The 17,450-nt window shown below is 41.2% G+C and overlaps 1 protein-coding gene across 1 annotated transcript in view; it reads right to left on the reverse strand.

The window, feature by feature from the left end:
• LOC308098580 (phospholipid-transporting ATPase ABCA1-like) overlaps nt 1-17,450 on the reverse strand; it is a 91,462-nt gene that overhangs the window by 72,891 nt on the left and 1,121 nt on the right. The window contains exons 2-5 of the mRNA XM_080446990.1: nt 8,495-8,597; nt 5,291-5,384; nt 1,513-1,654; nt 761-879 (exon numbers count right to left, since the gene is read on the reverse strand). Coding sequence (XP_080303116.1) covers nt 761-879; nt 1,513-1,654; nt 5,291-5,384; nt 8,495-8,560 — 421 coding nt within the window. The 5' untranslated portion in view covers nt 8,561-8,597. The remainder of the gene's footprint in view (nt 1-760; nt 880-1,512; nt 1,655-5,290; nt 5,385-8,494; nt 8,598-17,450) is intronic.

Below are 17,450 nucleotides of genomic sequence, written 5' to 3' on the forward strand. Positions count from 1 at the left end.
CGAGACCCATCTCCCGTTTCTGCAGCATGAGGCAGCTTGATATATACACAAATACACCCCCTGGACATTACATGACACTTAGGTCACAGAGACCTTACCCCCCCCCATCCAACCCAACCCTTGATGCTGAGTGCCAAGCAGGGAGACATTGAGTAAATGTTTTATGGCACGGCTGGGGATTGAACCCCGACCTCCTCCCTGTCTCAGTGTGGACACTCTTACGAGGCCGCTGAGCTGGTATAAATGAATGGTTACACAACGGCGTAATGTGAAGTTATCAATTCAAATGAGTTGAAATTGGAGGCTGCTATCAGAATCATCCGGAAAAAGATTTTGCATGCTCAACACAAATACTGAATTCATTTGGTGCTGAATTAATAACACGGCGTGAAGGCAGGGCTCTCAACTATTGGTACAATTTAACTGTGTGTGTGTGTGTGTGTGTGTGTGTGTGTGTGTGTGTGTGTGTGTGTGTGTGTGTGTGTATGTGTGTGTGTGTGTGTGTGTGTGTGTGTGTGTGTGTGTGTGTGTGTGTGTGTGTGTGTGTGTGTGTGTGTGTGTGTGTGTGTGTGAATATGTAGAAAACTGTGCATGCGATTAATAGTCTTACTGTCTTAAGGAATAAATGAAGTGGGTAAATGAATGAACAAATTCCTACCAAAAATCACAGGACAAGACAAGACAAACAAAATGACTAAATAAATAGATAAACAAAGACAAACGATAAGCAGTTAAAACAGTGTGCGCTTTCGTTTCTTACCTGGTGCGTTCTTCTGCAGGTTCTTGAGCGCCCTCACCAGACCTTTGAAGCCCTCCATGCTCTTGTCGTTCTGGCTGTACAACAGTATCTTCTTCACGTCGATGAACAGACGAGAGATGCTGATGAGAACGACAAAAAAGACAACGAATGAAACCACTGGAAACGGGAATGAGGATCAGATGTAGTGTAAACAACTTTCCAAAATGAAATTGATAAAAGATCATATAAATTACTTGATGCAGTTATTAGAGAAATTGATACAAAATCTGTTGCTTTGTTTTCATTCAAGATGTTACTTGAGGACAAAAGTATTGGCATCAAAATATACATAAAGTACCAAAAGTAAAAGTACTAAAATGTTTGAAAATAGCCTATATATAAAACAGGGCTAAAGTGGCATGTTTTATAATATGATAATTTATATCTGCAAAGTAACTACCGGTAGTAACTAAAGTTTTCAAACCATTGTAGTGGAGTAAAAATATTTACAATATCATCTCAGAGGCAATATTTGCCTCTGAGATGTCGTGGAGTAGAAGTAAAAGTACAGAAAATTGGAAATACTCCAGTAAAGTAAAAAATACCTCAAAATTGTACTTAAGTACAGTACTTGAGTAAATGTAGGCCTACTTAGTAACTTTACACCACTGTTTATTTCACGCTATGTATTCTTATGACGTCACTCAGTTCTACTATGAGGCAAACCGGTAAACTGGGTTCAGTGTGTATGTATACGAGGAACGGACACTCACATTGAATCGTTGAAGTTTCCCACCACTCCGGGACTCTCTCCCGGGGTGGGGTAGCGGAAGCAGGGGTTGTTTGCGTTGCAGATGATGCCCTGCACCCATGGCAGGGTGCCTGCCGAGGGCATGGCCTTGTTGGGGAAATGACCTAGAAAAGAACAAAATAAAAAGAAGCTGAAACTAGGATCATGGCGCTCTGCAGCAAAGTATACAGGTCAGAATTCACAGGCAAGAGTTAAGGGCCAGGACGGGTCTTGTTTTAGCCTGCTAGTTGTCGATTTAACAATCTGTGTTTTACTATCTACTTTGAATGCTTCAGTTTGGGTCTTGTCTTTGTCTCAGTAATTGCTGGTTAGTTTTAGTACTCTACAGCGTTAGTTCTCAAAGTGGGGTCCGGGGACCCCCAGGGGTCCTTGGGGGGGTTCCAGGGGGTCCCCATCAACATGTGTTAATGAAGCATCACCATAATTTTAACCACTTTAACCTTTTATACTTTGGCTATTTAAAAATAGCAGATCTACAAGCTCGTAGCGCAGCACTCGGTGCCGCGCTACGAGCTTGTAGATCTGCTATTTTTGAAAAATCGTGAAATTGTGTGCAAACTGTTTGAATATATATTTTTAAAAGCGAACATTTTTAACTCAAATCTTTGCTTCTGGGGGTCCCAGATATTTTGAGATGGGGGTCTGCGGCCAAATACATATCATTTAGGGGGTCCTTGACATGAAAAAGTGTGAGAACCACTGCTCTACAGCAAATACTCTTGGCCCTGGACGAGTAGACAACGGTGAGGGCTGTAGTGTCCGAGATGACCTCAATAACGGTCAAGATGTCTTAGGCAACAGCCTCTCTACAGCGAATGTGTCTCAGAATAGAGAACTGGAATAAGTCTCAAAGATTTACTTAAACCAGTGGTTCTCAAACGTTTTAATCTCAAGCACCACCATAACTCTGAGAGTGTACAAATGGAACCAAAGGCTCCATTTGTACACCCTCCCTGGACCCCACTTTGAGAACCACTGATTTAAACAATACAAGAGAGTGGGGAGATTTACAGAACATAATTCTACATAAATCAACCCTGGCTCCATATTCCTACATTACGCCATGTTGGTCCATTACCGGTGGATTTATACCATCATTGCCTTTTGGCCGTGAATGTAAAAAGCCCTAAAACTTTATCTTTATGACCGTCTTATCAGCGAATGACTCTGCTACTGTTTACAGTGTGTTGACTATCAAAGTGAACAGATAAGGATTAGAGGAGAGTTGATGGGTGGTCTGGAGGTTGGCCTGACATTAACTTGTGACACAGTTTCAGGTTTTCATCTTTCTACTTTGGTCGGACTGGTTTAATGTGGTCAACAAAATGGACATCAGTGAACTCAAAATGGCGGCAGTTTGGACCTTGGTTATTGTGTGTGTGTGTGTGTGTGTGTGTGTGTGTGTGTGTGTGTGTGTGTGTGTGTGTGTGTGTGTGTGTGTGTGTGTACATAGGTGTACAAGTATGTCTCTCTCTCTAAGATTGGTATTGATTAGCTCTCTTTCATGCGCTACACCGGTGGCCGACCCCATGTTTCATTCCCTGACAATCGATGACGACCGATGTTCTGTCTACTGTATAGTAAAGTTAGTATTACAGTATTTCACCCATATCTTATGGCCCAGTCATGTCTTGTGTTTGCTATAGCAGGGGGCCTAAGCCATCGAGGGGAATTCACGAGAGATAATCAGCTCCGCCATGCATGCAGCTGAGCTGGTCAGCTGCTTCCACTAAACGTATCGATGGGTTCACAGAGAAATATGACCCTGGTATATAAACCAATAACAAGCCCAGTGACCTAGTTCCTGACAGCCGCCATGTACCTTGAGATAGCATCCGAGATGTTACACTATTATGTGTCCTCTGATTAAACAGATGAAGGGACGTTCAGTATTCATAAGCAGTTGAGTGTGAGAAGTTGCTTTCTTTGAGGATATATTATACCAGTTGTTCTCAATTTTTTTTTTCAATGGCCCCCATAACTCAAACCAAATGGACCCGTTCCAGTATGTACACTGACTCTCAGAGTTACAAACCTTTAAGTGTCTATTTGTAAACATGTTTGTCATGTCATAACTTTCTTTTGTGAGTTATACAAAATGGGATGAGGTGTTTGAATTAGTATTATCATAATGTTTTGCTTCTGTCGGGAGACGGCGAAAGTCATTTACATATACGTAGTACTCCAGATGTTGCTGTGTAGCTGAGCTGATACAGGGTGAAAGTTGAGGGGGCCAGAAGCGATATGTTGACACAAATTATATTGTTATTCGCTTTTTCCAGGGAGTTGAATGTTCCTTCATCATGTGTCCGCAAAGAGCAAACAAATGACCAATGGACTGTGCCCCTCTGAGACAATAACACGACGGCCTTGCAGGACTAACATGTTGCTATTTTCAGTAGTACACTACTTCAAAACCAAGAAGATGGCATTTTGTCCAAATGGTTTGAAAAATAGGACAGACACAGAGAAGGAAACGTTACTAAAATGGGAAGTAGACAAAACAGAAAGCCTAAGTTGAAGGTAATTGAACAAAAAAAGGACAGAACAAACCCTGTTTATTTTAGTTTTTCATTACTAAGAAGAATGGGCTTCGTGATTATATTTTGTTTGAAATATATGTCACAAAAACAAGGACATTTATTTGGTATATCCTGTGCAATTCTATGCCCATGCAGCCAGCAAGAATTCTGTCTAGTCTCTGAAGCACCTCTCAAATGAAATTACTTTTTTCCCCCTTCTTCTTTTTCTTTATATAACTCGGGCCTGGTGCAGTGTTCGTGCAGCGCATTATGAATGCTTTTGACACAGAACAGCCCTTCCTCTTTACAAAGCAGAAGCATGTCCTTGTCGTGGTGACTGGTCACGTTTATCTATCTGTGTGCTGTTGTTCTTTCACAGGACCTTCTAAGGACAAAACACACTCTTCCAGAAACTAGGGAGGAAGAGGCACCGGATGGCCGTTTGTCTTTCTGTTCTGTGGTAAATCTGTGAGATTCACGGAAACTGTGTACTTCCTAGATTAGAACACAGAAGACACGTGATAAAGAACAACCGAGTTTGGAAGTCCCTTGTGAAAGAGGGCATTTACCTTTTGAGGAAACAAAATATATGTTTTTTTTTGGTTTGCGTGATCAAATTATCAAAGGTTCTTTCACTAATGGGTCTTCATTAAATGATGTCAATGTTTTCATACCATCTGTCTCCAGAAAGAACAGATGTCTCCGCTGTTATTAATCCCCCCCCCCCTACTTTTGAGATATGTTTATGAATGAATTGATTTATAAGTCATTTAGTTAATTGAATTAAGGCCTTAATATTGGATCCATCCATGCACTACTCTGTTCCAAGTAGCACATCTATCCATCCATCCATCCATTCTTGTTCCTACAGCGATGTAATCAGGCACGCCATTAATTAACCCATTCAGACCGGGGAAAGAATCATTTGTGTAATTGTTTTATTTCTTTGGGCTATTCAAAAATAGCAGATCTACAAGCTCGTAGGGGGAAATCGTGGGTCTTTCAATATATATATATTTTTAAGCAAACGTTTTTTTTTAAACGTATGTTGCTATAATATCAGTGGTTCTCAAAAAAGTATATGTATTTGGCCGTGGACCCCCATCTCAAAATATTTTGTTCCAGGGACCCCCAGAAGTTGTAACAGAGAGAATAAAAATGTTTGCTTTACAAATATATATATCCCTATTATAGGTCCCTGTCCCTCTCTGTCCTTACATTCGTGCTGTTCGTAGGGAGGGTAGTGCATCCGTACGGAGATGAGGATGAAGAATATGAACAGAGGCCAGACGATCTCGATCAGCAGCTGGGTCTGTGAGGAGGACAAAGAGACAAGAAAAGAGATATGAGAGTGTGTAAAGACACCATGAGGCAATGACTTTCTGTTGGAATTTAGAACACCTACATGTATTAGAGATGGCTTCAAACTGACAAGAAAGCCTGAATTATACTTTGTTGTGTGCAGGTGCTGCAAGTCACAAGTCAACGCGTCACAACGCGTCACAACGCGTCACAACGCGTGTGAGCTTGAAGATTTGATATTTTCACAACAACAGTGAACAGTTCGAGTCTGAACGAACTTCCATTGAGTTTTATTAAATTTGAGCTACAGTAGTTATGTAAAGGAAGTATTTGCACATCCACTTCTTTTGGATGCAGGTGCGTTGGACAGTGACAACTGAAGCAAACATAGCAAAATATTCTCATGAACAAAATGTCCCTGATGAAGGTCCAGTGGGACCGAAACGTCTGTCAATTCAAATAAAAGAGGCTGCTGAGCAAGAGCAATGTACAGGACTTTTTGTTCATGAGAACATTTTTTCATGTTTTCTTCAGCTATAGCAGTTAGCCTTTACTAAATACAAAATGAAACATCAACAGCCGACTGGATGTGTCAAAGGGCATTCAGATGAAAGTTGTAGAGAGAAGAGGTCTGCGTTGGCATGTGTTTGTTCAGCATTTATCTCTGCTTACTTTTGGTTAAGATCTGCTCAGAACTGAAGATATAAAACAGATGCAACTTTTGCAAATGGCGTCTAAACCTTTAAGACCACCAGCTCTTTTGACAGAGAAGAACTGGGTCACTCGCACACATGTGGTGGGGTGTTCAGCTGTTGTCTTTTGTACACAGTAATCCCACATTGGAGTCTGTCATATATGGGTTAATTGAGCATGTGTGCAAGAGAGAGAGAGAGAGAGAGAGAGAGAGAGAGAGAGAGAGAGAGAGAGAGAGAGAGAGAGAGAGAGAGAGAGAGAGAGCAGTAATTTAGAACTTTGTGTACGGACTTAAAAGTAAACTCTAGACCACTGGGGACTTAAAAGTAAACTCTAGACCACTGGGAAATTACAGGACTGGATTTGTTCTAGCCTCAATCACATCTAGCCTATACACAGTGCACATTTGCGGGGCTATGTTATAATAACTCAATAAGTCTTTGTCTCATGACTTTATTAACGACTTGAAACCTATATACTTTGTTGACCGGGGTCCACCTGGGTTCTGTACTAGGTCTGCTAGTATTTCCACAGAAAACAGCCAATATATGCTTGTAGATCTGCTGTTTTTGTTTGGCCCAGAATAGGGACGCTAGGATTGCAGTGGTTAACCCATTAAGACCTGAGGCCGATTCAATAAATGTTTTCTAAATTTTTAAAAAAAAATATAAAAACAATTTTTTCACGATTTAACAAAAATAGCAGATCTACAAGCTCATAGCACGGCACTCGATGCCGCGCTATGAGCTTGTATATCTGCTATTTTTGAATAGCCAAAGAAATCTCAAGTGACACAGATACGTTCCAGGTCTTAAAGGGTTAAGGAATATTTAAACATACGCTGTTGACTATTTTTCTATATGAAAAAATAAACCTGCTTTAGTAAACGTGTTGGGGGGTTGTGTGTCTATGTGTGTGAGCTTGAGCGCTATTCACTATTAAACCTGCTTCAGTAAATGTGTTGGGGGGGGGGGGGTTGTGTGTCTATGTGTGTGAGTGAGCTTGTGGGCTCTGCACTATTCTGTAAACGCAGTGTGTGGGCCCCAACCACTCTAGACAGTGAGCGTAGTGTAGCCGTAGCCGCCCACGTATCGATGTGTCATTATCTTTGACCGGCTCACAATGCTCACATGAATTCTGTGTGGTTTTCACTCTGAACGGTTCAGAGGTGAGCTGAATTGTCTCTATTGTGAGTCTTTCCCTTCCCATTGAAGCCGCGCGTATTCAAATGGCCACGTTCTATTGACTGACTTTGTGATATTACCACGGCTAGTCACTATGTGATTGGCACAGTACACAGCATGTGATTCATCTAAGCCATTGGTTCTAAAAAAAATCAATTCAAGGACACCCATAACTCTGAGAGTGTACAGATGGAACCAAATGCCATCTGTCCCTGGGCCCTATTTTGAGAACCACTGACAAAAGCGTGTGTTGATGGCCTGCCCTCGATCTCTTCCTCTTATTGGTCGATTCCGTTCAGAGCACGTTTTTTAAGGGAAAACCACAAAGGGTATCACTTTCACTTGTTGAATTCCTGCTTATATTTACCCATCTTAACAAGGTCCTGTTTAATATACTAATGAGACACCTAACAACACAAGTAGTCCTCGAAAAGGACTACACAAAAACTACTTTTAACGGAATGTGACAAGAAGCAAGAAATCAGCAGTTTTTGCGAAGTGATATTGAATTGAAATAACGAAAGGAAGTGGAAATTAAGCCGTCTAACTCTTGGCGTTCAAGATGCAAGGTTTTATTTGATAGATCTCATATGCTGGTACACAAGAGTAAGATTCTTTGGATCAGGCCTCCTCTTTGGCTCCTGTAGTTAGATATGGTTACATACTGTTAGTTTGGTGAGTTTTTTTTTGGATGGAGGGATTATATTATTTAGTCATTGAACAAAAGTGAACATTACAATGAAGGTTTAGGCATGGGTTTGGTGTGGTTGATGTTGCACTTAGTTATGGTTAGGTAGTGTTAATGTGGTTAGGTTTAGGCCTGGGTTTGGTGTGGTTAAAGTTAGGGTTATAGCGTCCAGTGAGGGGACCTTCCCCAAAGCATTGCGCCGAGAGCACTTTGGGTACTTTCCGCAGAGCACTCGACGGCTTAAAGGAGAATACCACTCATTTTCAACATTCCCCTTCCTTCAATGTTGCCTAGAACTGGATAATTGATTGAGGTCATGTGATCAGTGACATGTCAGGTGTAGGCCTACTTTTGGCTGAGGGGGCGGAGCCAAAAGTACAACAGCTCTAAGGTGTATTACAGTCATAGTTCAATGTTGAAAATGAGTGGTATTCCCCTTTAATTGCTTTTTCTTCACCAATTGCTGTCCAACGGCGGAGATTATCCACTGCCAAAATGTAAAGTGTCACAACATATGAGAGATAATGAATGATAATAACACTTTATGTGACTTACAGTCTGTCTCCGCCGGTAGGTGAAGTTCTTCCACAGCAGTAAGCCCAGTTGAGTAGAGACTGCCATGTTGCAACCTCACTGGACCGCTGCCTGGAGCTCCCGACTGTGGAACAAAGATCAGTCACCGTTAGCCACTGAAGCCCCTATATATATCCCCATATACTTTGTTGTACGACAAATAACAAAAATAGCTGATCTTATGCTTGTAGATCTGTTATTTTTGCTATTTTTGAACACAAAGAAATAACTAAAATGATTAGGCCTATTCATAGTTTTTATTGAAAATGTTCACCTATAAGGGCATGCCCAAAACGGCAGGTTTAAAGTGGTTAAGTCTAATAATAATGTACAACAGACCTCACAAAGTCACAAAGATATAGATGGGGTCAGCTAACTAACTATAAACATGTGTTGGCTTGCGGAAAAAACTAAGAAAACACACACACACACACACACACACACACACACACACACACACACACACACACACACACACACACACACACACACACACACACACACACACACACACACACACACACACACACACACACACACACACACACACACACACACACACACACACACACACACACACACACAAAACAAGGTCAGCAAATCTCCAGCTAACCTACTGAGACGAGAGCGATGTTTGTTAGTGACACAACATTTGACTGACTCCCTCAAACTTTCAATGATTTGCAAATCTCTATTTCCAAGTTTAGACTCTAGACATTAGACAGCATCAACTTATTTGCTTGACAAAACAGAGCATTCCATAAAATGACCAAAACAACTGCATATTACAGAACTAAAATACAGTTACTAAAATGAACCAGCGAATGTTAAAAAAACACGAATCAAAGTAGAAAACAGGGGTGATTGAATCACATGCGGCAGTAACCAATTAAAAATAAATGACTGATAACCATGAATGACAGAAGACAAACGAGATTTACTCATCGTACCTGTAGATCAACCAGCAGCACGGTCACAGTCAGTATTATTATGGTAATGATCACTAAAAAGTCGTCACAAGACAAGTATACTCTTGATGTAAGACACACCACCGTATTTTAACCAATGTGCTGTAAGTGGGTGGGTGGGTTGATGGTCGCGTTATGTGTGTGTGTGTGTGTGTGTGTGTGTGTGTGTGTGTGTGTGAGGGAGAGAGTGGTGTGAGTGGGTGTGTAAAAACTACATTGGAAGCATGTGGCGCAAACCTTGGCCATCATTGGCCTTTCTGCCAACACGCAATGTCCATATTTGAGCAGCATGTTCCTGTTTAATCTTAGAAAAGGTGATGGTAAATAAAGCAGCTTGTCTATGTGTCTGGCCATTCAATAGTCCTCCCATGCAATATTGATCACAACGTTCGGTCAGGTCCACACTGGTCATTTACACATCACTGAAGTAAGACCAAAATTCACAACTAAAAACATCATTAATAATACTCCTAAAACCCCTTCTCATTGGTGATGTGTCACTGAAGTAGGGTCAATGGTCACAAAGAAATGTTGTCATTTTAGATTTCTTTGGATATTCAAAAATAGCAGATCTACAAGCTCATAGCGTGGCACTGAATGCTGTGCTATGAGCTTGTAGATCTGCTATTTTTGAAATTCATGCAAATCAACTAAAACATCTTTACTAATACTCCTAAAAGCCACTCTCAAAGGCAACGTGTCACTGAAGTAGGGTCAACGTTCAGAAAGAAATGTTACCATCAGCAATAAATGGAACGGTGGCGATCATAGCTTAGCGAGTGTAGCGAGGCCTTCGTCTGTACATTACATACATTTTACAGTGTACAAAATGTCCCTGAGCAAGACATTTAACCCCTAAAAGCCCCCCCCCCCCCCGCTCATCATGACCATCTGAGCATCAGCTGGGTGTGAGAAATGGACTGCATTTATGCAGTGCCAATTTCTTCAAAGCGCTTTTCCACCCATTCACACACTGACAGCGGAGGAAACCAACTCCAAGGCACCAACCTGCTCACCGGGTGCAGATTAGGGGGTTAAATGTCTTGCTCAAGGACACTTCCACCACAAATCTTTGCTTCTGGGGGGGTCCATGGAACAAAATGTTTTCAGATGGGGGTCCGCGGCCAAATACACATAATTTTTGGGGGTCCTTGAAATGAAAACGTTTGAGAACCACTGATATAGCAACAGACGTTTTTTTTCAGAAAACTGTTAGGATTTAGAGGACATTTTGTAGATGCGTTCCAGCAGAATGGGAAACCCCCAGTGTCGTGAGGCTGAATAAGGGTTTTATGGGTTTTTCTCCTGAATTTCAACAGTAAACTGTTGACCCTCGGCTGTTGACCTTTTCTTGGCAGATCCCAGCAATCCCAAGTTACGTATTTAACTTTAACTGTGGTGTCCCTGATATGTGGGTCCTGTAGAGAGAGGATTTAAGAGTCCTAATGTGATGGATCGTCAAATTTCACAATTTTCCCTTTGTAACTGCAGATCATATTTGAAAAATCAAGAAATAGCTAAATAAATATTAAGGAATACGATGAGGAAACTTCAGTTATGATTACATAATTAGATGATATCCACTCCCTGAGAAGCATTTTTCATCTATTTAACAATCTGATATCCTTTTGCATCATAGCCTACACCAGTGGTTCTCAAAGTGGGGTCTGGGGACCCCCAGGGGTCCTTGGTGGGGTTCCAGGGGGTCCCTAGCGAAAGTAGTTAATATGGCGTCACAATCATTTTAACCACTTTATCCATTCATATGTTGGCTATTCAAAAACAGCAGATCTACAGGCTCACATCTGCTATTTTTGAACATTTCTGAAAAATCTTAAATATATATATATTTTTTAACACAAATCTTTGTGTCCGCGACCAAATATATATAATGTTTTCCTTGGCACGAAAAGGTTTTTAGAACTACTGGCCTACACAGTGCAACTGTGTATATAAACCATAACATTCTAGGATTTAATTCACTGTCAGTGAGTTGCAATATTGCATCGTTCAATTCTAAATCACACCTGAATAAATAATGGATGTTTTCACTGTCGCAATAAAACACAAACAGGGACTTAGACCTCCAAACATTCTAACACCCACTCTTTGGCACCGACAGCTTCTCCTCTCACTCAGATAAAAGTGATTTTATCTGAACAATCAAAATAAAATATAGTTTTTTTGTCACGGTGTGGCTCTGAAGGAGTCTAGCCGTCTAGAACAATGGTTCCCAAACTGGGGGTCGGGACCCCAAGGGGGCCCCCAAATGAAAAGTAATAAGAAGAAGACCATTACTACGTCAAAAGTAACCAAAAACAACTATAAAAATTGGCAAACATTGGCCAAATTGTCAAATATTACCCAAGAAAGGTGCACAAATTGTGAAAATAGACGATCTAGAGCTTGAAGTTCGGCTATTTTTCCACAATATTTATCTGTGGAACCGAGTCAAACTCAATTAATTCCTCAACTCGTCTCCTACAATTCCAAGTGCTTGTCATGGTGGGGGGTCCCCAGTTTTAATTCTTTAGGGGGGTCACGGCCTGAAAAGTTTGGGAACTCTTGGTCTAGAAGAGGCTAGACTTCTAGTCCGTCCGTCTGTCTGTCTGTCTGTCAGTGGTGGAAAAAGTACTCAATTGTTTTACTTAAGTAAAAGTACCAATACTGCAATGTAGAAATACTTTGTTACAAGTAAAAGTCAGAAATCCTAAATTTACTTGAGCAAAAGTACAAAGTACACGCTGCGCGACGCATTGTGAGCTTGTAGATCGGCTATTTTCAAATGGCTGAAGTGCACTGACGGGTGGATAAAGAAGCAATTATGACATTATCTATGAGACTAATAAAGTGCACAGGGATTGCTAAAGTAGCCTAACTTCACATCAGTAAATATTTGACATCAAATTTGTATCACATAAAGACATAATAGCCTTACTTGTGCAAAATGTCATCAACTTCAGATTCTCCCCAGTGATTTGTCTTATAAGCCATTCAACTGGTGATGAAGTCACTGTTTAATTAATGTGAAATAGATCAAACTGTCCGTCCTAGCCAAGACAACAACATTTGCTCCTGATGCAATCAATTTGAACATGGTAGTGAGTCACTATGTAAATGAGCACTTAAAGTAGCTACAGTCCATTAAAGGAGTAGTTTACCCCAAAATAACTTATTTTCTATCAATTACACACACCATGAAGCATTGAAAACATGGAGAATTCATAGAAAATAAGTACTTTTTGGGGTGAACTACTCCTTTAAACCAGGGCTGCCAACTTTCAGAAATTTGTAAGAGTGAGACTTTAACTGTCATAATGCGTTCGGCCGCCGGCGAAAAAAATTTTGGGGGCCCAAAATTTTAAAAGGGCCCTTTTTAACGCTGATTTAAAGGAATTTAACATTAAGACTGATGTCTTCACCCCCATGCCAGCTGCTCTCCCTGTCGGCCCCCTCATGCTTATATAGTGTTAATAATTGCATTTATTAATTAATTCTGATGAAAAACACGACTACATTATGCCAGTCACATTTATTCAACATTGGGTTTGGACACAGGTTTCACTTAGAGCAAAGGTATTATAATATGTTACTCTCTACCTCCCCCTACAGGCTGGTATTATAATATGTGACTCTCTACCTCCCCCTACAGGCTGGTATTATAATATGTTACTCTCTACCTCCCCCTACAGGCTGGTATTATAATATGTTACTCTCTACCTCCCCCTACAGGCTGGTATTATACTATGTTACTCTCTACCTCCCCTACAGGCTGGTATTATAATATGTTACTCTCTACCTCCCCCTACAGGCTGGTATTATAATATGTTACTCTCTACCTCCCCCTACAGGCTGGTATTATAATATGTGACTCTCTACCTCCCCCTACAGGCTGGTATTATAATATGTTACTCTCTACCTCCCCCTACAGGCTGGTATTATAATATGTTACTCTCTACCTCCCCCTACAGGCTGGTATTATACTATGTTACTCTCTACCTCCCCCTACAGGCTGGTATTATAATATGTTACTCTCTACCTCCCCCTACAGGCTGGTATTATAATATGTTACTCTCTACCTCCCCCTACAGGCTGGTATAATAATATGTTACTCTCTACCTCCCCTACAGGCTGGTATTATAATATGTTACTCTCTACCTCCCCCTACAGGCTGGTATTATAATATGTGACTCTCTACCTCCCCCTACAGGCTGGTATTATAATATGTTACTCTCTACCTCCCCCTACAGGCTGGTATTATAATATGTTACTCTCTACCTCCCCCTACAGGCTGGTATTATACTATGTTACTCTCTACCTCCCCCTACAGGCTGGTATTATACTATGTTACTCTCTACCTCCCCCTACAGGCTGGTATTATAATATGTTACTCTCTACCTCCCCCTACAGGCTGGTATTATAATGTTACTCTCTACCTCCCCCTACAGGCTGGTATTATAATTTTACTCTCTACCTCCCCTTACAAGCTGGTATTATAATATGTTACTCTCTACCTCCCCCTACAGGCTGGTATTATACTATGTTACTCTCTACCTCCCCCTACAGGCTGGTATTATAATATGTTACTCTCTACCTCCCCCTACAGGCTGGTATTATAATATGTTACTCTCTACCTCCCCCTACAGGCTGGTATTATAATGTTACTCTCTACCTCCCCCTACAGGCTGGTATTATAATTTTACTCTCTACCTCCCCTTACAGGCTGGTATTATAATATGTTACTCTCTACCTCCCCCTACAGGCTGGTATTATAATGTGATTCTCTACCTCCCCCTACAGGCTGGTAGGGCCTGTAATAAAGGCCAATCAAAAAGAAGGCCATCAAATAAAACGATGATTTTTAAGTCCACGGAAATAATGAATTTAACTTGAAGGTTAAGGATGATTTAATTTTAATATAGTACAAGAATAGTGTAACTACTGTATCTGTAAAATATAACCCATTTATTTCATAAAATTATGTATTGGGTTATAGCCTATTTGTCTCAATATTTGTCACATTCAGCCCTGGACTTCACTGACTGTAGGGGTCACATTAATCACATTAGAATCACAGATTAGAGATTTTATGTATTTTCCCCTATTTTCTGTATTTTTCACTATTTAAAATATAGTATTTCTTAATCTTTAATAATTATAGCTCGTAGATTGGCTTTTTTCACCATTTGAAATTGTTTTAAAATAAAAGGTCAACAGTTTTCCCAACCGACAGAGAGTCAGAGACAATATTTTGCCTATATATGGTTCTGTATTAGTGTATGAGTCAGTTTTAGCAGATTTCATTCTAATTGGCTACTGTAGACTGCCTATCAATTTCATGGGCCTGGGTAGGGCCACCTGGCCTGGCGGATATCTTCCCTGTTGCGCAGCAGCACGTCAGCAAGTGAAGGAAATGAATAAATACAAATAAACATAATGTTTTGATGGATAAATGCAAATGATTAAATCATATATATATCTTCGCTGTCAGGCCGAAACCTTGTATTTCCATATTTCAACTTTATGTTTTTTCATAAATGAATGCCTTACTTCAGCGGTTCTCAAACTGGGGTCCGGGGACCCCCAGGGGTCCTTGAGGAGTTACATGACTTTAACTATGAGAGTGTTCCATTTGTACACTCTCAGAGTTAGGATTTCTTAGTATAGATTGGGGTCCCAGAGATAGCAAAGAGGTATCAAATGGGGGTCCGTGGCCTAATGCTTATTAAACTGGGGGTCCATGAAATTAAAAAGTATGAGAACCACTGCCCTACTTCATCATACAAGAGTGTCACACTATAAGAGTAAAAATAGCCGATCTACAAACTACCAACATGCCGAGATATGATGTGTTGTGAGCTTGTAGATCAGCTATTTTCACAAATTACAATTTCCTATATTGTTTGTTGATTACTTTTCATGCAGTAATGCTATTTTATATTTCATTTCTTCCTTCTTTTTTTTATTAAAAAGGTCTTTAAAAAAATGGTCACTTTACTGTCATCTGGGGACCCCCCCCAAACAAAAAAATTACGTGGGGACCCCCCTGGGCCTTGTGGGTCCCTGGTCCCGACACACAGGTTGAGAACCAGTGATTTGACTAACACTGCTAGTCACAGTTTGTTGTTAAAACCACCAGCAACATGTATGCTGCTCACCAGCAGCCTGTGTAACGTTTAAGTCTCATGTAGTCAGACCCACCATTTCATCAAAATAAAATGATTTGTAAAGATAATGTGTTTGTAAAAAGGAGGTGGTTAAGTTATCTACCGTTTGACCCGCTTCAGAATCAGTCACGGCATATTGAGGCGCTGACAGACTCGTCGGTCGGCGTTTCACGTTGTATACTTTTTTAATTTCTCCACCAAAGTATTGTGCTTCCTTAAATCCTTCTCCTTGGCTAGAGAGACGCAATGACCCGCCTTAAGCTGCCTCTGATTGGTTTGTATTAGTGACAGACGAGCGTCATGTGAACCGTGGCTGCAGTCCATCGCGCAGCGCACCAACCACAAATCTGGAAAAGTCGTCCTAAAACACCCTCGCCCCCGGTCTAATGCGGCGGCCACGGTCCGCGAAAAAAGGGTGGCAGTGTGTTTTAGGACGAGGCTTCCGTTTTCCACCCGAATGCTCTTTTTTTTTTTTTTTGCTGTGAGAGGGGGTAAAAAGCGTGAGAAATGGCAAGTGTGGCGTGAGGCGTGAGAAGAGGTTAAATTGCGTGACTCTCACTCTCAAAGAGTGAGAGTTGGCAGCTCTGTTTAAACAAAGTAAAAATATATAATTTCCAAAGGACTAAAGAGACTAGAGACAGACATACATAGGCTAGAAACACAAACATATAAATTCTATTCATTCCACTGATGGTTTCGAACTCTACGGGCAGCCTTTCCTTCAATGTAGCCTATATGTAGGCCTACTGTGTGTGTGTGTGTGTGTGTGTGTGTGTGTGTGTGTGTGTGTGTGTGTGTGTGTGTGTGTGTGTGTGTGTGTGTGTATATATAAATGTTTTGCGTGTGTGCGTGCAACATAGGCCTATTGCACACAATTATTGCCTTAGTAGCTCATATTTGCATATGAACAGGCACAGCCAAATGAAATGGAAGCTCAGTGACATCATGATGCAATATGGCGAGTGTCACAACAACAACAACAACAACAACAACAACAACAACAACAACTGATCTATAAGCTGGCCTGGGTAGTAATACAGTGGTTCTCAGCCTGTGGGTCGGGACCCCCAGGGGGGTCCCTAGATGACAGTGAAGTTACAATACGCTCTATGCACAACCAGACATTTTTGGAGAGAATCGGCCCTCTTTCTTACTTCCTTCACATGTGTTACCGATGATACTAATCAAGGCTCTGTTTCATTCTGGTCAGGGTGCTGATATTGTGCATGCTGGCTCACTGGAAAACACTCCATTTTGGTTCCCAAATTGCCCATTATGGTGGGTGTGTAACTCTGAGGGTGTACAAATGGACCCTTACGGGTCCATTTGGTTCCATTTGTACACTCTCAGAGTTATGGGGGTCCTTGAAAATAAGCCATTTCACAACAACTGTGCTACAGTAAGTGGAACAGAGCCTTAATTAGTCTCATTGGTAACACCTGTGAAGGAAGTAAGGAAGGAATGTGGCTGCTGTGCATAGAGCCTATATTGAATGACTTTTTAAGATCTGCTACTTTCACAATGTTTATCTGTGGAACCGAGTCAATCTAAATGTAAATGCATCAACACCTCAACACCTACACATTTCCATTTGCTTATCAGGTTGGGGGGGCGGGGGTCCCCCGACTCCCCCCAGTTCAAATATGATTATTTGGGGGGGGGTCGCGGCCTGCAAAGTTTGAGAACCACTGGCTGAATAGATGATCTGTGAGCAGCGACGCGACACCGTGGTACCGAGGAGTTCTATCACTATGCCTAGAATGGTGCAAAGCACCACTGCGCCCCTGGCGGCAGAACGCGGAC

The sequence above is a fragment of the Gymnoscopelus braueri genome (genome assembly GCF_963280865.1).
Source record: "Gymnoscopelus braueri genome assembly, chromosome: 2".
In the NCBI taxonomy this organism is placed as follows: Eukaryota; Metazoa; Chordata; class Actinopteri; order Myctophiformes; family Myctophidae; genus Gymnoscopelus; species Gymnoscopelus braueri.